The sequence below is a fragment of the Mustela erminea genome, chromosome 9 (assembly GCF_009829155.1).
Source record: "Mustela erminea isolate mMusErm1 chromosome 9, mMusErm1.Pri, whole genome shotgun sequence".
In the NCBI taxonomy this organism is placed as follows: domain Eukaryota; kingdom Metazoa; phylum Chordata; class Mammalia; order Carnivora; family Mustelidae; genus Mustela; species Mustela erminea.
In genome coordinates this window covers 104,143,750-104,166,350 of record NC_045622.1, presented here as the reverse complement: position 1 = coordinate 104,166,350, position 22,601 = coordinate 104,143,750, and the positions used below count along the sequence as shown (strand labels likewise).

General features: G+C 45.3%; 1 protein-coding gene and 1 long non-coding RNA gene across 2 annotated transcripts; one reads left to right on the top strand and one right to left on the bottom strand.

Annotated features, from left to right (window-relative positions):
- The first annotated feature begins 6 nt into the window (after positions 1-6).
- CPSF7 (cleavage and polyadenylation specific factor 7) lies at positions 7-22,222 on the top strand. The gene is given in 11 exon segments (XM_032356917.1): positions 7-112; positions 728-846; positions 6,993-7,211; positions 8,042-8,145; positions 8,522-8,667; positions 11,570-11,984; positions 12,484-12,602; positions 14,823-14,836; positions 14,838-14,992; positions 15,648-15,815; positions 20,157-22,222. Coding segments are annotated over 9 exon segments (1,389 nt in total). The 5' UTR covers positions 7-112; positions 728-792; the 3' UTR covers positions 15,811-15,815; positions 20,157-22,222.
- On the bottom strand, positions 1,575-11,575 carry LOC116598306. Its single transcript, XR_004289029.1, has 3 exons — positions 11,447-11,575; positions 10,561-11,269; positions 1,575-1,886 (listed from the first exon to the last, which is right to left on the bottom strand). It is a non-coding gene; the product is annotated as an uncharacterized LOC116598306 (long non-coding RNA).
- Positions 22,223-22,601: the final 379 nt, after the last annotated feature.

The window sequence follows — 22,601 nt, the reverse complement described above, 5'->3', positions numbered from 1 at the left end:
AGTGGCTGTGCGTGTGACGCCAGCGGCGGGGGGGGGGCGGGACCTGGGGCCGAGAGCGGTTCGCGCGCTTCGGGCCTAGTCCGGACTCGCCGCCGCCGCCGCCATATTCCCGGTAACGGGGGCGCGCGGCCGTGGGCCGGCTGGGCCGGAAGAGGGCTCGGGGCCAGCGCTGAGACTGGGAGGGGGTCGGTTGAGTTTGGGGTAGCCGGAGTCGGCGGGCGGGGGGAGGTGCGGGCCTTTGAGGGAGGAGGCCGAGGGCGCCGGGCCGAGTCTGTGGGGAGGGAGCGGGGCGGGCCTAGTTGGGGGCGAGGACTAGGCCTGGGTGGGCAGCGGAGGCGGCTGGAGCTCCACGACCCGCGGGGACTCTAGCCGGGACCGCTTTGGAGCCTAGGCAGGTGCAGCGGGCTGGGGCTGCGGGCTTTGCCGCCGTCGTTCTTCCCAGCGCCGTCCCAGGGCCCCTAGGAGCAGAGGCCTGGACTTTGCCGTCGCGCCACGGGCAGCTGCGGCGCAACTCGGGTCGGGCCCGAGGGTGATGGGCAGCGAGCCCCGCGAGCCCCGGCGGCCTGGGAGAGCGAGGGGCGGCGCGAGGCCGGGGGCGGGGCGGAGCGGAGCGGGTGGACCGAGCTTGGGCTGCCGGGATGCTGCGTCTCTGGAGACGGGAGGTTGGCAACCATTGCTCTCCTCCTAGCCCGGGACCCTCATGCTTTCTAACTCTTGCCTCTTTCAGGATACCGCAGTGGCATCTTCCTTACTTTGTCCGTTCTCCGGGCTCGCGATCTTCCTTCCGGAGCCATGTCAGAAGGAGTGGACTTGATTGATATATATGCTGACGAGGAGTTCAATCAGGTGAGGGGTCATCGGGAGCGTTGGGATTTTCCTGGATCTGCTGAAGAATCACTTTCGTCAAACTTGCAGTGGTTCCAAGCCGCGGCAGGCCTTGCTAGGCCTGAACATCCCTCTATCGGGTCTAAAATTTTACTCTGTCACAGACTTTCAAGACGTTTGATCATTCCGCTTATGTTAATTTTAAGCTCCCAAGGCTTAATTTTACAGGCTTTAAAAGCAAATAAAAATTAGGTTTAATAGAATGGTGAATCAACCTGTGGAACTTGCTCCCCCAGGAGGCCAAACTTGGGTGTCAGTCTCCTCAAAGACTAACCACACTTAAAAATCACACATAAGTTTGCTGTAGTATTCATGAGGACAGTGTTGATACCTGTTCCTTTGCGGACTTTTTTTTTTTTTTTTCCCCTTTTGTGAGGGAGAGGTGGGAAGAGGGGGAGAGACTCTTAAGTGCTCCTTGCCCAGTGCAGAGCTGAGATCACAACCCTGAGGTCACGACCTATGCTGAAATCAAGAGGAGGCTTAATGCCCTGAGCCACCCAGGCATCCCCGTTTGCGATGCTTTGAAAGGGCAGCTGGAGAAATTTGGTCCTCTTCTCCATAAGATGGTGCAAAAACACAGTAGAAGACGTACTTTAGCATTTAATCGCAGCTTCATTCTGACTGTTTTGGGTCTGTCTTCCTTCTCTAAGTAGTTTGATTCTAATCTTAAGAGGTACATAGGCATTTTGGTGAAATAAATTTTATTGGTGAATCCAGTTGTTTTGAGGATAGAGGTAAAGGTATTGGATAAACCAGTTAAAAAGCACTGGTAGACCCCCTTATATACCCTGGGTTTGTTGGTTGCTCTTTGTTATGTTAAGGAACATTATGTAATGATTTCCTTTGAAATGATAATCTAACATATTGAGGTCAATCTCAAGAATGTTCCATAGTCTCTTTAAAACTTAATAATTATCTTGCTCAGATTGTTTTCAGTCCCATTTTTACTTGATTAAACTGGTTCTTCCCATTAGGATCTTTCAGTGGGTATACATAAGGACCTGGAAAGAGGATAAAAAGATTAGAGAAAGAAAGTCCCCTGGTTAGACCCTGACTTTTATACAAGGCAACAGAGGTTTTATACATATCATTTTCTTTACTTGGCAGAAGTATACATTTAACAAAAAACACATTGTCCTGTTTTAACGTGGAGATTTTAGAACACAAAAGTAGGACAGTATAGTGAGCTTGTACTCACCAGCGTCACCAGTTAATTTGTTTAATTGCCATTTTCCAGGTCTCCTCAGGTAAACTGAGTCCTCTACATGTGACTACCAGTTGACCTAAAAGTTACTACCGTGTGACTACCAGTTGACCTAAACTCAGTTTACCTGAGGAGACCTGGGAAAATGCAGAAAAAAACTTAAGTTCAAACAAGTCAAGTAATTATGGATGAAAAGAAAGATTTAGTATAGGAGTGTAGTTACACACCATTGTTTTCCGTTTACTTTGAATCAGATCTTTATTACTCTTTACAAGTTGTGGGTTGCTTTTGTTTTGTTTTTAATACAAGACAGGAAGAAAAGAAGGAGGTTCTCATAGTATTTATTAATAATAAAAACCCTTCTTCCTCCTTAATTTCCTTCTCTGGGTTGATAACAATGCTGCTGATTCATTTTGAGAAACGGGCAGAATGGTGCAGGTCTAGCCACATTTGGTCTGAAAGAATGGAAGTCCATAATTTCTTAAGCAGTGTAAGTTGGAGGTTCTAGTCAAGGCGCAGGCCTTGTCTAGTGGTTACTGTTTTGTGAGGATAGAAGTCATTGGCCTCAACTGGTTTTATCTCTTCAGTTAGAAAAGGCTTTTTTGTGAGTTTAAGATAGGCTAAAGATGGCATGTGGAATCTAGTAGACATTTATACTGAACAGACGATATTTAATGCTTGGCACGGTGAAAGAAGTATAGATTTTGAATGTTTTATGTCCATTGTGGAAGGAGGGGTGTCGCCCACTGCCCACCCCCCATCGCCCTCAGTGAATTAATTTTTGGTAAAGCTGGATTTAGTGTAGTTTGGAGGCTGCTAAAGAAATGATTAAAGTTCTCTTTGGCGGGGATTGTTAAAAGCAAGGTTAGACTGAAGGCAGCCAGTACAGATTGTATTTTAGAATGTTTTAGGAATATTAAGGATTCATCCCAAGCCGACCCATGCACGAGAACCCTGTCACATGTACTCTGCTCCCCAAGCAAAATAAACACAGTCCCTGGATGGAACCTGTGGTTCTGGCTCCCTGATCTCTTATGACATAGGCTGTAAAAGCCTCTTTTGCAGAGCTGCTTTACTCCTGTCACACTGGGAGTTGAAATTCACAGCTGCTCTCTTGGACTGGGGAGAAGCACTCTGAAAAAGTGAGACCTGCCACTTTACTGAGTGTTTAGCCTCTTAAGGGAGACGCTTTGCACATTGCCCAATTCTGTTTGCCACTTCCATCAATGAGTGCTTATTGAGCAATTTCTGTTAGTGTCAGGACTAGTGAGCGAACAGGGACGAAATGGATCCCTGTGTTCAAAAGAGGTTCCATTCCTGGTAGTTGAGGACAGTGGATAGCAGGGAAGGAGGGCATATGGTGAGGACTAGACATAGTCATTATCAAGCCAAAAACTTTTTTAGAGCTTTTGTTACAATTAGAAGAACAATGGTATCAAATAGGTGGTTTTGAGAACAATAAGTCTTAGCTTTTCTTACTTCCCTCAGATATCAGGAAAAGGTGGTTGGAGGGTAGAAACACTGAGCATACAGGTGGAGAAGTTCTTATTTAAATTCAAAATCACACAAGTTCTTTTGTATCTAAAAAGTTTCAGAGACCTAATTCTTTCTATGCTATTAAGCAAAATTTTTCTTGAGATTTTCATTTAGTTTTAAATACATACTTACTTTTTAATCTCCCTGGAATGAAACCTTCAGCATCAATGCATGTAAAACATTGTATTTTTCATTTAATTTGTAGAATTAGATTTTGCTTTAATCTAATCCAACACTGCATAATCACCAGCTCATATATGGTAATCAGAAAAACCTCAGGCCCTTAACCTGTTTTTCTGTTTTACCAGCTGAAGAAGTTAAAATGCATTGGTGTTGCTAGTAGATTTAAATCCAAACAGAACTTGATACGTTGTTTCTTCAACAGACTCCTCAACAGGCCTGCTCTGTGCATCAGAACAGTTCCCACCAACTTTTTTGAACCGAGGTTCTATGGCCCAGAGAAACCATTTGAATCTTGTGACAATTTTGGATTCATTGAATCCTTTTGTGCTTCTTAAAGTGGTAAGGTAATCCGTATACAAGGTTTTTCAGGACTTGAGTCTTTCATGCTCTCTAAGGGTTCCTGAAAGAGTAGATTGTTGGCGTAGGCTTGCAGTATGGGAGATTTCCTGGTGATGTGTGTGGTCTCTGAGCTGTCCGATCTGCGTGTTAGTTCACTGCCCAATTATCAGTGGTAATTTTGGTATTATAAATTTTAGACACACATCTCTGAATCCCAGATACTGCCTGGAAGGAATTCCAGTTTGGTTCCACTGAGTATCCAGAATGGTCTGTTTCTTTATTCCCCTTTATGTTTTACTTCAGAATCCTTGATTTAAATTTAAAAAGTGCCCTGGAGTGAAGTAGTGCTCTCTAAGGATTAGAACATCAGAGAGGATCCAGTGGTTTCCCTCTTTTTCCTTTACCTTGACCCATAAGGCATATCCCCATCCATGTATATGTATGTATACATCCATATATATGTATATATACATATAGTATATGAATAAGTGAATAAATGATTTTGTTTAAAGTTGCAGTTCTTTGAGACAAAAGGGCTATGAAGTATTTTACACATTGTATTTGTCAAGTTTTTAGCACTTCACTTAATTTATTATCCATCCTGTGCTCTCTGATGTTCTCTTCTCTTCCTGTTCTTTACATACCCCTTTTTTTTTTATCCAAGATGCTTGCTTATTTGTAATTTGACTACATAGAACAGTCTTTCTGTGCTCACTTGTCTTCATTCCTTTTCTTGTTTGATTTTTTTTAAGATTTTAGTTTTTTAATTTTAGAGGGAGAGAGCACATGAGCAGGGGAGGGTCAGAGGGAGAGGGAGACAATCTCAGTTAGACTCCACGCTGGGTGTAGAGCCCATGGGGCTCGATTCCACAACCTGAGATCACGACCTGAGTGGAAGCCAGGAGTCTAACTCTTAACCGACGGAGCCACCTGGGTTCCACACTGCCCCCACTTTCTTGTTTTTAAATTCCCTCTAAAAAGTCTCTTTTGCCATTCCCTCTGATATTTTTACAAGGTATAAACTCTTCTCTTGTGGGGTTTTTTAGAGTATTTGTAGTATTTGAAATTATTTTTTTGCCTCAGGAAGTAGAATCCTTCCCCCTTTCCTGTCAGAACAGTGATAATGCTATTTTTGTGTGTATGTTCTTCCATTGTACTTGAGATGAACTGAGAAACTAAAGATGGTTTCCAGAAGTTTGTGATGTTATATAGGTCTAGGAATGAATTTTTTAGTGAGTCCCCTCTCTAGTCTCACTTTAGAATCTACAGTTCTTACAATGGAATTGAACAGAGAAAGTTACTGGAGCTTCCCGTCTTGAGTTGCATTGGAGGAAGTGCTCCCTTTCTTCAGGGAACTAGACAAGTTACTTAATGTAGGTTTTTCCTTTATTCCTTTTTTAAAAATACAGCAATGATGTGAATGAGCTATAGTTCCCTTAAAACACTTTGAACATCTGTCTCTGTCATTTTGGCAGCATCATCTTTAGCACTGTTGGGATGTTTTAGAATATTACCTGAAAAAATACTCTCGATCCTTAACATAAAAAGAGCTCCTTGAGATAACATCACAAATCTGAAACATAAGATTTCCTGGTAGTAGCTCTTATGGTTTTAGGACTTGGGGTATATGGTGTTAATTTGGCTGCTATAAGAAAATACCAAAAACTGAGTGGCTCATAAACAACAGATTTACTTGTCGTAGTTCTGGGGACTGGAAGGTTGAAGTCAGGTTTGAATGGCAGAGAGGGCCCTCTTCGGGTTGCAGAATGCCAGCTTGTATCCTCATGGATACAGAGCAGAGCAAACAAGCTCTTGGCTTGATGAGGTTCCACCCTCAAAACCTGGTCTAATTGTAATTATTTCTCAGAGACCCCACCTCCTGATACCATCACATTGGGGAATAGATTTCAACATAGCATTTTTGTGGGAACAGGCAAATTCAGCCCATGATAGCAATAAACAAGTAAACATAACACATAAAGTATACTTCACATTATGTTTTTGGAGTACATGTTCATGTTGTAAATGCTTACTGTGACATAGCTTATGGTGTGGGTGTTTGTCCTTTCTTCTGACCCTTAGATTTGAGAGAACTTCACTGTTTTTGTGTATCCTTGAACATCTCTGGTGTTGCTCCGAAAAGTCTCTTATTTATTAAAAGAGTCACAGTAATGTATTGGAGCTGCATTATCATCCGAGAAATAGTAAGGGAAAATCTCCCAGAGTATTCTTTTCTCTTTTTAAGAAATGTTTCTTTGATGGTTACTAGAAAGATGGGTTGTTGAGTTTTAGAGCTTCTCTGAGTCATTTGTGTAAATCTGAAAGTTTAAACCAGTAGCTCTGATTGTTTTTTTTGCATTCTGGGTTCTCACTTTAATATGCTGTTCCCCTGCTTTTTATTTCGAGATGAATATATTTTTATTAAATAGAGTAGTAAGTTTTCTGTAACTCTTGATTTTGGAAATAGCACAAGATGTGGAAAATAAGTTTTCGTTAATCTTAGATGTGGCCGTTCAGAAGCTGACCTCATTGACAACAGTAGCAGGTGCATCTTTATGCATTCTTAATTTGTTTTTGTAATCATCATGTACCTTTTGATTCTTACAGTTGGCTGAAGCTGGAAACATTGCAGACTACTAACAGGGTCTTGAGAGAAAAACCTACAGAAGCACAATTCAATGAAATGGTTTTAAGTGAAAAATTACTCTTACCTAGTTTCCTAGAGTAGAACAGGGAAGTTTTTGTATGTTTTATCAAGTATTTGTGGATTCTAAGTAAGCTAGAATGAAACAGAATAAATCCAGTGGAAGGTCTGCAAACCCACCTTTGCCAACCCATCTCTTAGGACCCAGAGTTCAACAATACAGATCAGATTGACCTCTATGATGACGTGTTGACAGCCACCTCACAGCCCTCAGATGATAGAAGCAGCAGCACTGAGCCACCTCCTCCTGTTCGCCAGGAGCCGTCTCCCAAGCCCAATAACAAGAGTCCTGCGATCCTGTACACGTACAGCGGCCTCCGCAATAGGCGAGCTGCTGTCTACGTGGGCAGCTTCTCCTGGGTGAGCATGGGGAACCAAAAAGCCTTCTGGGTAGGCTGGAGGGAGAGCGCTGGGAGGTGATGGCATTTTCAAAAACCACTGTTGCACTGTTTTGTGCTCTGATGGGGTTGGATTTCTTTTTCCTGGGATCAGGTTGGATTGATCTCTGAAAGAGAACTATCCTGAGGACGTACTGGTGCCGAAGAAAGCAATAAGTGGGTAGTTGCTTTTTCTGCCATCTTGTTAATGCCCCTGACCCTGGGGCTTTATGTCTAGCAGGGTCATCTGTGGGATGAGATTTCAGAGTGAACACCTTGAACTCTTGGTGGTCATTCGATGGTCCTTTGATAACGATGGGTGACAGGGATCAAAGATCTTGATAGTTCTAGTATATTCAGGGTAGGTGGCGATTGTTGTTTTGCAAAAGTTCTTTCGTGACAGACATGTTTTGGGGCTGGTGGAGGGAGGGCCCAAATTAGGAAATGTACATACTGAGGGAAAAGTCCTGACAGTGGTCAAACTGTAGCCTGCTAGGTCTCTCACTAAAAGCTGTTAGTAATCATTGTTTTAACTCATGACGAGGCAGCCCAAATGGCGGTCAGAGTTAAAATAGGTTTTAATTTTCTTAATCTCAAAAGATGGGGATTAGGAAGGGAGTGGGGGGCTTTGGAATTCTGGGTGGGTGAGGGTAATCAGAAAAGCCTTCACTAATTGAACTGTTGATGGGCTCTTGGGTTTCTGTGGGAGGTCATGGCTAGAATCCTAGGTTTGGGGAAAGGGTTTGGGACATTCTAGGTGGGGAGGGGGTGTAGCTCTTGACATTTCTTCCTTTTCCATCTTGCCGGCCCCAGTGGACCACAGACCAGCAGCTGATCCAGGTTATTCGCTCTATAGGAGTCTATGATGTGGTGGAGTTGAAATTTGCAGAGAATCGAGCAAATGGCCAGTCCAAAGGGTGAGGTCTGGATTTGAGAAGTCCCTTTTAGTTTGTCATCATTAGGATAACAGATCTATGATGTATTTTGGCCCTGGATTTTAATCCCTCTGACCCCTGGCCCAGGTTACTGCCTTGGTTTTGACAGACCACCTTAGAACGGGGACCTGGCTGCAGTGTAACAATGTCCATCCATTGAGGGGCAAAAAACTAATTTCTGATTCCAAATAATAGGAAGATACAGACTGACACCTTTTCATTGGTGCTAGTTTTGTGTATGTTGTATTAGCAAGGAATTTTTGCTTTACCCGTTTTCACTAAAAGTGGAAGAGAGTGTCTTTGTTCCTCTCTTGCTTGGCTGGTAGATCTCACTCATTTTTAATTTTTCTTCCCCAAGGTATGCTGAGGTGGTGGTAGCCTCTGAAAACTCTGTCCACAAATTGTTGGAACTCCTTCCAGGAAAAGTTCTTAATGGAGAAAAAGTGGACGTGAGGCCGGCCACCCGGCAAAACCTGTCACAGTTTGAGGCACAGGCTCGGAAACGTGAGTGCGTCCGAGTCCCAAGAGGGGGTACGTGGAGACCATCTGTATGAAGGGGGCAATTTCGTGGGTTTGTTTTCTGTGTGCGGGTTTGTTTTCTGTGGCGTGGGCTCTGCCTCCAGTGTGGAGGAGTTGGGGGGAAGGGGTGGGGGTGGGGAGGGTGGGGGTGGGGGGGTGGGGGGGGGTGGTTGGTAGCAGGGCAATTAGTAGACCCAGAAATGAGGCTGTGTACAAAAAAGTGCCCTGCGCTGAGAGGTAGGTTCCGGTTATAGTCTGGTTCTGCCACTGACTCATTGTGTCACCTTGGGGAAGTCACTGTACTGCTTAGGGCCTCTTCCCCTCTCTGAAATAGATACATGATGTTTAAAGTTCCTGTCAACTTTAAATTATGTGGTTTTGTGTAAAAAATCAGTGTATAAGTGAATGGGCTTAACTGTAACATGTGTTCTTTATAAATTAACAAGCAGCCGCCCTAACGTGCAGGTAATATTTGTAAAGATGGCTATAATCTTATCATAAACATGTGCTGGAAGGGTGCTTTGTAAGAAAGCAATCAAAAGGCATGTTGGAAAAGAAGAGTTTAACAGTATTTCTCCAGCACTGTCCAGGGGACAGGGTGCCCATTCAGTTACCTGATGTTTTAATCTGCTTGGCAAGTATTTCCTACTAATAAAGCTGCATTACACGACCTTAGCTTGATGATAGTTTCCCTGAGTTCACCTTACTCCCTTTGTTCTGATTCTGTACTCACCAAGCCACCTTCTGATACTAATTTGGTTTCCCAACTAGGCTCTCCTACTGGGAAGAGAATGCGCTGACCAGCCGACACAAGTATTCCGGTCTGCTTGGCAGTTATATTTCTCATTGTAAATTAATAAATTGGCATTCTGGTTTATGAATCAGTCTCTTGTGAGTTTGGTTAGCGTGAATCAATTTTCTAGGGTACAGTAACCCCTGGGTGAACTTCTAAAGTCGAGTTTCTGAATCTGCAAAACCTGAGGACCAGACCTTGGACTTTCCTGACCTCACAAGGTGCAGCCACCCTGCAAGGCCTTGCCCGAAGCAGCCAACTGTCTTTTCTTTCTTTTCTGACAGTGAGGGTGACGGGTGGGGGTCGTGGGGAAAGTGTCATCACTTGGATTCTGTCATTTCTTAGGTTCTGCTCTCAAAATAGTGCTTTGTATTGATCGGGTGGTCCACTGGGATCTTGTATCGATTGATTGAAGGTGGAGATAGGCCACGTCTCTCTTGCATAGGAACAACTGTTCTTCTGACTGGATTGAGCGCCTAGATGGTTATAGTGTGAACTCCCATTGCTCTGGGTTAAAAGGCACATACTTTTCTTCTTTAACAGCTTGAATTTTCAAGTTCTTCTGTTTCAGAGCTTTTGTATGATTTGACCCTTTTCTGACTTTCCTAAGCTGCATAAATGTACAGTTGCCTTAGGGATGGCATTCCTACTTGTGCTTAGCTGTTTACTCCTCGGTGTTCCCTTTCTTTGCTGAAATGATGGCAGTGACTGAGTGGTGGTTTTCTGCTCTGTCGCATAGTACAGTACTAAGTACAGCTGGTGGACTTCTCTGCTTAAAAATGGTTGCTCCTCTTGGGATTGTAGCCATAGATACAAAACAGAACCCTTGCACAAGTAGGAAGAGTAGCTAGGAAGATGGCTAACTTTCAGAGGATCCCACTTGCTAATACCTCTTTCTTTGGTTTGAAAGAACTCAGGGAAAAAACAGGTTGCTGTGTGGATGAGACATGAAGCACAAGTGTGCCATGACCGGCACCAGTGATAAACCAGAGGACAAAGCGAGATGGTTGCTGAGATGATGGGTCCCCCCCATGCCGGAAACTGGAGTTGGGTTTACCAGCAAGTATAGTTTTAGGAGCACTCACCTTTCTGTCCACATTTGACTGCCAACAGCATCTCTCTGCTTCCAAGACTCCTAAGGCCATGGGATTATGTTCTGTTGGATTCCACATGAACCAGGCTTGGAGTACACTGTTAAATTGGCGAGAGTGAACAAGTTTAACTGAGTGACTTGACAATGGCCAGCCATATCCCCAGCTGTAAACAAGCATGTGTGAGCCCCTCTTGTGCCCAGCACCATACCGGCATGCTGTGGTGATCCTCCTGTGGGGTACAGTGTTGGGCCATTGAAATACAGTGGGAGTTTCCCCAAATAGGAGGCTTTTTTTTTTAACTAAACTTTTACTAGGAGTCCCTGCTGTCGGCTGTGCCATCTGCTCCGTCTGTGGGCACATCTTATCTTGGCTTACCTCCCATTTTCTCTCTACTTCTCACTTGACCTCTAGTCTTCTGTGGCATATGTCTCTTCCCCATCCCAGTGACAGTTTGGTATGTGGATGGGGGAAGTATCTATTATCTGCCCTTCTCTCACTTATCCCAAATTCCCTGCAAAGAGAAAATTCCCAGGTGCCCAGGTAGGATAGTACTGATCTCAGGTCAACTAGTACTGGTCAAAGGAGAGAGGCCCTGAACCTCTTGATCAGGGACGGGTGATTTCACATCTGCTTGAATCCGCCAGAAATGTAATGAACATACTTCCCAACAGTGTCATTTTCTCATGGGTTAATTAGGATCCTGCATTTAGAAATAGAAAACAAATCGAAGATAAATTAAGTGGTGAAGCACAAAGTTCTAGATAAAGAGCATTCTTTGATAGAATTTGGTGATAACTGCTTTCTGGGTTTATGAATTAACTAACTTGCCTCTGCCCTTTCTTTCTGAGGCCAAAGAAAAAGGAGTAGATGATTTTACCTTCTTCCTCAGGTGCCTGTCGCCTTCTTCAGTATGGTGTCAGAGGACTGTGGCTGAAGGATCTGGTTCCATGGGTACATGTAAAGGTTTGGGCAGTAACGTTAGTTCTGTTTTCCTTCATAGGAATACCTCCACGGGCCCATTCCCGGGATTCTAGTGATTCTGCTGATGGACGGGCCACACCCTCTGAGAACCTTGTACCCTCATCAGCCCGTGTGGATAAGCCCCCCAGTGTGCTACCCTACTTCAATCGCCCTCCTTCAGCCCTCCCCCTGATGGGTTTGCCCCCACCCCCAATTCCACCCCCTCCTCCACTCTCCTCAAGCTTTGGGGTCCCTCCTCCTCCTCCTGGCATCCACTACCAGCATCTCATGCCCCCTCCTCCTCGATTACCTCCTCATCTGGCTGTACCTCCCCCTGGGGCCATCCCGCCTGCCCTTCACCTCAATCCAGCCTTCTTCCCCCCACCAAATGCTACAGTGGGGCCTCCACCAGATACTTACATGAAGGCCTCCGCACCCTATAACCACCATGGCAGGTAAGGACTATCTTGTTCCTTTCAGATCTGAGCCAGGTATAGTAGGGTATACCGTGTGTTAAGCATTTTATTCTCCCTGAGGAAGTGAGTGTGAATTCTTGTGTTCTCCCTTGTGGAAACTCTCTTGTCATAGTATTGAGTCCTGGGAAATAGTTAACCATCTGTTAGATAATGTTTTTTATTTGGTGTTTCATTTGCATCTAAGTCTCTTGACCCAAACCATGTCTTCCACATCCCTTTTTAAGGAGCTTGATTAAATCAAGTGCTGTATGTGGCTGTTAGGGTTTCTGTGAATGTCTGGCTCTATCAGGTCACACCAGAATTACAAAAGAATATGTTGTAAATGCTGTCCTTGAAGAGAATGTGAACACATAAAACGTGAGCAGGCTGAGAAGCGTGTAAGACATTATATAGGAGAGCATGATTAATACTGTATGGTAGGATCTAGTAAAGATAATAAGAAGTGTGGGCAATCAGGAATGGTGTTATTTCTGTGCAGCCGAGATTCGGGCCCTCCGCCCTCTACAGTGAGTGAAGCAGAATTTGAAGAGATCATGAAGCGAAATAGAGCAATTTCCAGCAGTGCCATTTCCAAAGCGGTAGCTGGAGCCAGTGCAGGTAACTCACCCTTAACCTTTGCCATTTTCTCCTTACCTTTAGTTTTTCCATGTTTTGTCATTTCCATTGGCAAGAAGTTCAGCAGGATAAAATTGGAGCACTGTTAGATTCTCTAGAGTGGCACATTTTGGGTAATATATAACCTGCTTGAACGGCTTTGGGGAAGCTCTAGTGGTGTTAGTCTGTATCCAGACCTGCCCCATGAAGACAAACTTAGTGACTAGATTATAAATAACTAATAGTATCTGATTGTAGTTTTTGTTGTAGAATGAAATGCCTGGCCTTGTGGAGATCTCAGTGGTTCATCAGTGGACCTAGTGTCTTCGTAGTACCTAGTATAGATGCCAGGTTTTTTAGGACTGATACCCCAACTAGATGTGGTTTGATATGGGAATCTCTTTATATATTTGGGGTCTAGACAGAACTGTTGGCCTCTCTGTAGCCTAATCCTAGAAAGAGGCAAGTCTGTTAGGTGTCATCATAAGACATAGGATGCCCTTACAGCTAACTTCTGCCCTGCTGTCAGTACTAAGTGGGCAGAACCAGAAGCTGTGACTCTCATGCCAGAGCCCTGGCATGGAATCTTTGGTTCTTTATAGGGTTCTGGTCCAAGTTTCACATTATGATATGAGTCATACTCGCTTCCTTCTTGTGAGTTTCCCACATTAATGTAAATGTAGACTGTCAGATCTCCTAAGAAGTAAGTTAACACTAAATATTACCATCTGTTTTCTGTAATTTCTCATCTTTGGCTGCAAAATTTGAATCCACAGAGTAGGTTAAAGACAGGAAATACATGTATTCTCTCTCTTTTTTTTTTCCCCTCCAGAAAACTTTCATTGACATCTGAAGGAATTTTTTAATTAGAAAGTAAAGTCTGTGCTCATTTTAAACAAGTCCAATATACAAAGGAGTATAAAGGAAATAGTCATTGTACTTCCTTATCAACTCCTTCACTTAGAGAAATCAGTAATTGAATCTCTATCTCCTTCCTTTTGTTCTCATTTAAGTCATTCAAAACCACAAATACTTAATGAATGCCTACAAAATAAGCAGAAATTGCCCCATCCCAGGAGAGCTGACATCCTGGTGTTCCTGGACCGCCACAGAATCAAAGTTCCTCCACAGTTTCTGATTCTTTTCTCACGGCCCCGCACAGAGGAGGCTGCCAGTCCTCATCCCTGGACCCCTGTCTGGTTTCATGCTTTCCTCACATTATCTTCTGTCTGGATGTGCTAGTTTAGCTTGGGAAAGCATTCTGCAAGTACCCAGCCCCTGACCACGTCCCTGAGCCAGGCACTTGCTCACCTTTGGGGAATGAAGGGGCTAGTTCTTGATGGCAGCAATAATTTAAAAATACATACGTATGAATACACTCCGCATATAGACGTGTTAGATATACGTTACATATACATGTGTACACATCTGATTATAGATTCAAAATAATTCAGACTTAGAAACGTGCTGTGATAATTAATAAAAGTCTATACAAGGACCACCACCAAAACCACCTTCTACAATTTAGTGTCTGTCCCTCATATTTTTTTTTTCTGTGCATATGACAACATACATAGAAATTTTTATTCTTTTTAGAAAAACGGAATATTGTTTTTGCAGATTTTTAGAAATTAATATATTCTGGACATCTGTCAATATATAATAATAACCTAATGTTTATCGAGCCCTTACTGTGTGCCTGGCACTGTGCTAAGCGCTTTACGTGGATTACTTTGTTTACCTGTAGATGTATTGTGTGCTTTTTAACAACTGTAGTATTTTATAAAACCAACATCCCATAATTTATATAGCACCCTACTGAGGGAACTTTTAGGTTATGTCTAATTTTTTGATAAAGTAATGCTGAAACAACATTGTTAAGCATACATACTTGTGAACAGAAGTAAAATATTCTTAGAATTGCTGGGTCAGAAAGTATGCACATTGTTTATTGTAATGGCTATTGTCAGATCACCCTCAGACCACCCTGCTCTGGTTTGTACATCCACTAGCAACATCCGAGAATCTCTGTCTGATTGCAAACCGGTGGAATATAGGTGCCGCCTACTCTTCTACCTGCCACCTAAGCCTCATCCATCTTAACCATGGTTCTGTGGGACAACTAGTTACTCTTGCTTTGTGTCCCGCCTGGAGTTCTCCTTTCGGTCCAGTTAGTTTACTGCCTCTGCTCATCCTTGGCCTTTCCCATCCGTCCCCTGTCAGGGGATTACAGTGACGGCGATTGAGACGCTGCTCACAGCCATTGCTGTTATCAACAGTCCCGGGGTCGCCAATGATGAGCGTTGCCGTGTCCTCATCTCCTCTCTTAAGGACTGTCTTCATGGCATTGAAGCCAAGTCCTACAGTGTGGGTGCCAGCGGGAGCTCGTCCAGGTGAGTTGTTGGTTGCTTCAGCAGCCTGCTAGCCGCAAGCAGCCTCTTCCAGGGATTGGCAAGGGGGGAAGGAGAGAGCCCAGGGGGTCTGGCAAGGCCCTGGCTGGAAGAGCCGGCCTCGCCCTGGTGTCTTTAAGGGGACGGAATTAATCAAGCATCTGCATCAACACATGTCGTAACGTCTGCAGTCCGTGTTGTCACCCAACACGGTGAGGCGCAGCGGGCTGTTAGGAATATAGACTGGTGGATAGTTAAGAACATGGGCTTTGAAGCCATACGTGCTGGGATTCAGATCTAGTTTTGCTCCCAAGTACGTTGGATGGCTTGAGTATAGCAGTCAGTCAGCTTTCCAAACACTCTTCTCGTCTTGGAAAAGGGACAACAGCAGTACTTTTCTTACAGATCTATTGTAGAGATTAGGTGAGATAAGCATGTAAAGCTCCTAGCACTGTGCCTGATGCATTAGTAAGATCTCAACACATTTGACTGCTACTATTTTCCAAAAAAAGACTAGCAGTCCTCAAAGGCTAACATTCTCAGACATTGGGCCCATAGTAGAAAAGTGGTTCAAATACCGGGAAAGACACGAAAACACAACACTCTTGGAAGGCATGTGGTAGGTTCTCCGAGTGAGGCTGAAGGATCTTTCTAATAGGAAAAGACATCGGTCCCGAGAGAGGTCACCTAGCCGGTCCCGGGAGAGCAGCAGGAGGCATCGGGACCTGCTTCATAACGAAGATCGGCATGATGAGTATTTCCAAGAAAGGAACCGGGAGCACGAGAGACACCGGGATAGAGAACGGGACCGGCACCACTGAGCAAGGTGGGACGAAGCCCACGCTGCTGGGCTGGTGGGCGATCTTATAAAGGAAAAAATACTGATCATGAAGAGTCTGCTCTTTTTGAAAGCAAATTAAGAGAAAGGGAGGGACTTTTTGACTTAGGTAACAGAAAATTGAGGAGGGCAGATTTCCTGCTCTTCCTGCTTGTTTGGAGAAGTCTCACCCTGAAATGGACCTGAGATTGAGCTGGTTTTGTCTCTTGTCTGCCTTAACTGGTATCTGAGAGACAGTTTGGCGTCCGGGCTGAGAACACAGTGTCTGCTGGCCGTGTTGCTTTGTTCTTCAGTTTCCTCATTTGTAAGTGAAGATAGCACGAGCAGCTGTCTCCCTGAATTCAGTGAGACAATCCGTCTGGAGCATTAGCACTCCTGGTACTCGTCACATACCAAGTTCTCAGTAGACGATATCCAGTTATATCTTCACCCCACTAAACTTGCAAGGTGTTTTCAGGAAATTGACCAGGACAGAAAAGTAAGACCACTGCCTACTTGTAGGTTTTTGTGGCGCTACATGAATGATTTTTAAGAATTAAGATCTATTAAAAGGATATTGAAACTCAGGATGCTTTAGGAGAAAGCTGATCTGGAAAAATAATCATGTTTAATAATATAGAGAATGTGTGGAGGGTAGTTCAAATGGAAGGATATATTTGTTTAGGGAACAAGAAAAACCAAAAGCAGAAGAGTTATAAGTGGAACTATATTAACTCAGGTTATGGAGAAGTTGAGTTAGGCTTGGCTGGGTTCGGGGGCTCCAGCTGTGTCCTCAGGACTTAACCCCTCCGCATCCCTCAGCTCTGCTCTTTCTCTGTCTTCATCCTCAGACAGGCCTCAGTGGTTGGGGTGAGGGAGGGGTGGGGGGAAGGCACCACAGCCCCAACATTCTATCCCACCGATTTAGCTATCCCAACTGAAAGCTCCCAACAAAATTTGTTTCTAGTATATAAGCAAGCAAGAGTGGTTTTGATTCTGTTTCTCTGGAGACCTTTAAAAGCAGTCTAGACTCTGGCTAGGATGATCTGGTTTTGGTTCTTGGAAGCTACTGCGTGACCCAGATGACTTTAGTATCTCATCTTGACTTTGGTTCCACATCAGGTGTGTTATGAAAATGTCCTTGTGTGTGTGTGTGTGCTTTTTGCAGTTTGGTTGAGCTGAAGAGATAGTGACTGGCAGGAGGGTGAGGTTCGAGAATGGCTCTCCACCATGCCTTTGGGGTGGCTAGACGGGTGAATGGATGAAGACAGGAAGAGAGACCCTTCCACTCCCTGGGAAGGCCAGGGCAGTTCACCAGCAGTAGCCGGACTGTAAACAGAAAGTGCAGTGTTTGGCCTACTGACAGCGTCCTAACAAGAAAAGAGTTCTGTCCTGTTTTCCTTCCGCCCTCTACTTTGTTGTTTGGCATTATCTGCCATTAATATAAGCAGTTAGAGCTGGAAATTTCTTTTTACCTTCTTTAGGTAAGAATGAGTGGGAAATGAGAAGTTAACATTTTTTACCTGCCTGCCTTCTCTGTTCTTAAACCACTCGTTTATTCCACAAAATTTTAGAATGCTTGATGTCATGGAAATCTAAGCTAATCCATATAAAATCAACAGACTGTGCGTTCTAGATACTTCTTTCTAGGTTTTGCAAACAGGTTGAGATTGGGGAGGTACCCATGTATCTCCAGGGCTCTAGGGCGAGTGGAGCTCACAAAAAGCTCTGGCCTAATTCGGCCTCGGGTTGGGTGGGAGGGTGAGCATCAGGGTAAACCTCTGTTCCTGTCTCATCCCTTCTGTGGCACCAGCAGCGTTTCCCTGCTCTTGTTTGAGCCGGCACAGTTGCTAGTGTTGCTGTGGGTCTGGGGCCACCCCTTCCTTAATCCTGCTGCTCACAGTGTGGGTCCTTCTGAGTGGAAGAGACTAGAATAGTGACCAGGGAGGTATTTGTCCGTGCAGAGCATGAATTACAGTCTCCGGGGCCACTTTCCCTTTAGCAGTTAGAACATAGAACTGCATGTCACAGTTCCTGGCAGCTTTGCTTCTAATAGCCTTTTGACAGAAGTTGTGAGATCCACTGACAATTAGTATTTTGGGGACTGAACATCTGAACCTGAAACAGGAGCCATCATTTTGCTTCATTTTTTCTGCCTGTAAATGGGCTTTTTTTTTTCCATTATGAGGGTGACGCACTTTGGATAACTCTGAAAAACCTACAACCCAGTAGTTCCCAGAAAACAGTCCCTTTGGCTGGTACAGGCCTATGACAAGAGGAGGAAAAGGAAACTCTGAAACAGGTTTCTGGGTCCCCATGTTTTAATCCTGTAGATATGTTGCTCATTCCTTCCAAATAACTAGTCAAAAGAATTGCATCAGGCACCCCAAAAATGTCATTTTCCTCACATCTCATCTTAAGGACTCTGCATTCTATCTGCAGTCACCAGGTCCTGACATAGGACGTCTCATGTTGAGGAGATGGTGCCTGGGCCCATTTAGCTGGAGAACTGTGCAAGCTCTGTGTACGACATGTTTTAGTTAGAAATACTAGTGTTCATATTGTATGGACAGTGTTCCTGAGAGCCAAAAGGGTGTGTCTGTCTGGAGGCAGCAGTACAGACAGCAAACTTTTCTGTCCCTCTGCCTCAGGGTGGACACCACCACTAGGACACAGTCTCATTGGCCACTGGGCTTCTGCCTGCATCCAGACATTACCACCTTATGTATCCACAGGCTCTAAAAACTGGTGCTACAGTTGACTTTTCTTGATGTACTAGTTATCCTGTGTTTTGTTTTGTGTGGACCGTTCCCAAACTACATCTGTTTTCAGGTATATGTGTGTATGCCTTGGAATTTGAGGATATCCTTAGGTAATATGTGGCTTTGGCTTCAACTTCTCGTGGTTCTTGGCTCTTGGCTCATTATTTGGAGATATTATCCTACTTAAGATATGATCATTCTCACCTCATTCCTTTCCTCCTGGTCCAAGGAAAACTAAACATTCTGTTCAGTTTGATCCAGTGCAAAGATTGAGAAAACACAGATGGGGTGGAGTGGAGAGGCACAGAGGGTTTCGGTTTTCCCTCACAGGAAATGAGACAGGTGCCTGCAGTATAGGTGTTTAGAGAAGCCGGAAGGCAGTGGCCTCTGTAACAGATTCTGGGAATCCGAAGCGGAAATCTTGCCATTTCAGAACATCAAAGGATTGGGCAGCTTGTGGATTCTCCCCCCACCCCCTTGGATAGCTCCCCCAGGTTACAGAAGAGCACCCCATAAAGTGAGCATTTGTGTGTAGGCCATGTTGTGGGTTTGGCCTTTAGCGGAAGTCCCAAGCTTGAATTTAATCTCCCATTCTCTTGTTACTTATGACTTCTGTTTTATGCAGTCAGATTAGACCAGGCCGCTTCCCAGCTTACTGATGCAAAGGGCTGGGCGTACCAGTGACCTTAAGTTTGGTAGACATGTAGTGAGTGGCTTTAACAGTGTCTTAATGTTTGGCAGAAGTTCTTAATTGTGCTTTTAGGTTTCTTGAATGGGGACTACTGGTTCTTTCATCTCCATGCTCTGCTTTCTGTTCCAGCCTGGCCAGATAACTCTTGTATTAGGCTGTTTCTTGGTCCCTCACTCAAAGCTGTTGTCTGGGGAAACACGTAGAATCCCTTGAGCTTTAGTACAGGTTAGAAGATCCCCGGCCCCTTACGTGTATGCACGCACATGTACTTGCAAGAACACTGTTTGGAGTCTGTTTTAAACAGGGCTTCTTGGAGAGGAAAAGTTTAGTAGGAGTTTCCTGTGTAAGTACATGCTCCCAGCTAGGGCCTCTAGGGTGTTTGGGGTGAACGGATTTGGTTATGTGCACACTTATTTTCTTACCATTGTACCTCCCATTTCCCAGATTTTTACCCCCTCCCCTTAAGGTAAGCTCTGACTTGCTCAGAACAGATTTTCTGAAATGGTATTTCAGTTCCCCATATTTCCTTATCGCAACTCTCCTTGGATTGTTGAAGTTTCCATACTTCTCTGGGCAAAGCCTCCTTTTTCAGTCAAACTGCTTTGAAACTTCGTTTCATTGTCTGTTCTCCCCTAACCTTAAAGTGAGATGTCCTACTGCTTTTTTTCTCTACTCACTGTAGCTCCTGCAACCGTTCCTGCACTGCGCACAGTGCCAGACACCCCCAGACAATCCTGCTTTCTTTCCTTCACTTTCCCAGGCTTGTGTTCTGTCTGTGTATATACCCTACTTCATACATTGTAACGTCAGAGGAAGCCAGTGTAACTCGCGTAAGCCCATCAGTCGGAAGGTAACCGCTAACGTGTGTTTTCTTTTCTTCTGATGTTCTCATTGCAGGAGTCTGGTTGGAAGCAAATGTTTTTTTAATGGACTTGCATCTCCTCACCTTGATCAGGACTAAAGGACGGGAGGCCACTCCACCCCTCCCCCTTCCTCCAAACCCCTCACCCCCTTCAGACACCCAGGGAATACCCTCTGCCCTACAGGACTGAAGACTGCCTGGCAGCCCTCCCAGTCCCACCCCTCCTGTTTGTCAGGGGAAGGAACCTGAAGACTTTGTGTGGTTGGGAGGGCTGGCAGACAGGAAGAAAACCTGTCAGGCCCCTGGTCTCCACAGAGAATGGTGCTTTGTCCAAGAAAACGTAGGAGTTTCTGATTCTCCAGGAGCAGTTCAGTGGTGAGGGCTGATAGGAAGACTTTCTTCCCAAAGAAAAACAGATCCATGCAGGATCTGGGAGAGTGACTGGGTGGTGCCAAATATACCCAGGCTCCTGCCCTCCGCGCGAGGCCTTGGTGGGGCCAAGAGGGTCCAAACCCCTTGCTAACATACCACTTCTTTGTTTAACCTCCTTTACCTTCCCAGCCCTTTGAGGAGGGACTCTGAGAACAGAAATTCCCTACGAGAAGCTTCTCCTGTTCTTTGCTTTTCCCTCTTACATATTGACGGTTCGTTTCCCTGACCTCCCAGAGGGCTGAACCTTCCCACCTCCCTGCTGCCCGGCCGCCTCAGTGGACTTGACCCTCCTAAGTAGAGAAGGCCCCTGAGGTTGCTTGCTGCTGGGGAGCCTGGCAGAGCCAGTTACCACCCTCTGCTGCTTCGTGCTTGGTTGCCTCTTGGAAGAACCCGCCGTACTAGGTGTTCCCTTTCCTGGGGCTTTTTTCATTTCACACGTGGAGCCCCTCCCCAAGAAGGCTGCTTCCTGTTTTAGAGGAAGCTACTGCCCTTGGGAGACGGGGACATCGGACCTCAGCAGTGAAGAACCCTTGCGAACTCCAGGAGCGGGAGGACGGAGGCAGGTTGGCAGGCTGTGGCCTACTTCCATAGAGGCTTTCATTTTTCAGGTTCGATGTGAGCATGGCTTGCATCCCCAGGTACATACCTATTTTACTCACTGTGGGAGAACCTGGGCACTAGCAGGCAGGTGAAGTCACAGATTTGGTGTCTTTTCCACCTTTTGACTGTTGTATTAATAGTTCCCCTCGCTCAGTGTGGAGGTGCTTCCTACCTCTGATGAGCGAGGAGGAAGTGGGGCCTGACTCAGGTGAGCTCAGCTCAGAGTTCTAAGGACCACCACTCCGGGGGCCATGTTCTACACGGGCAAATGGAATTCCTTTTCCCAGAACATCCAAGTTGTGCTGTGGTTGCCTGCCGCCGACAGCTGCAGCAGCAGAGTCCTGCGGTACCCGTGGGGTGATGGCTGCTGCCTCTGCGTGCATGTACGGGGCACATGACATCTAACGGGAGAAGAGACGTGGCATGTGAGACGCAGGGTCCCCCGAGACCCTCTGGCTCAGAGGGGAGAGACTGAGTTGGACCGGAAACCCTTCCTCTTCCCCTGCACGTTTCTGACGTAGCCCTCAGTCCGTCAGTGAGGGGGTCCCCCCAGGGTTGGAGAGGCACATTCCCTTGGGACAGAGGCTACATGTTTGTAGCTTTTTCCCCTTGTCCCCAACCCCATCCCCACCTCCACTTCAGAACATGGCCCCCCGCCCGGCTGGCCAAGTGTTAAGTGATGCGCTTATCCTCGAGAGCAGCTCCGGGTGTCTTTTTAAAATGTAGAGAAACCAAGTAAGGTGACAGTTTAAGGAAAAAAAAAATATATAGAATACCAGAAAAGCCGTTTACCCGGAGAATTTTTTCTCCCCATTTTTGTTCTGTTTTTACTCAATGACACAAATTTTAGTTCTATTTCCTGATAGCAAAAGGAAAAAAAAAAAAAAAAACCCCAGCCCTCAAAAAGGCCAAGGCCCCGTCCCCCTGTTGTCGTGTGATTTGTTTGTCTTTCTGATAGGTTGAAAATTGTGTAATAAACTTGATGACGCTGTCAATCTTTTATACTGCATTGTATTTTTTTCCTTTTGTAACAAAATATTTTTAAATAATAAATGGGGTGTGAGCTGTTTTATGGATTCTGCATTGAATAGCTTTGTTGAGGTATTTGGGACCTGGGCCGGGGCTGACGTTGAGGCTCTGGGATGGCACTGAAGCCCCGAGTTCGGAGCTGGTAGCGCCGGCCAGGCGTGTGGCAGCCTGCGCGACTCTAAGGGGCCTGGAGCGCAGGTCTTTGAAGCGCCCCTTGAGGGTTAGCTTGCTTCCTTCACCAGCTAAGCTAAGGGAAGAAAAATTCCAAGTTGTCCTTTGTCCTTCAGGATTCCTAAGGTTTGTTCTCCGAGTAAATGCCCTCCCTTTACAGTTCGCTTCTGATGTTCTCAAGTTCAGGAAGGGAAGGCTCCTCTGCTCGGAGTCTGGAAGTATGCCTGCCAGTGCCCGCTGTGAGCTGA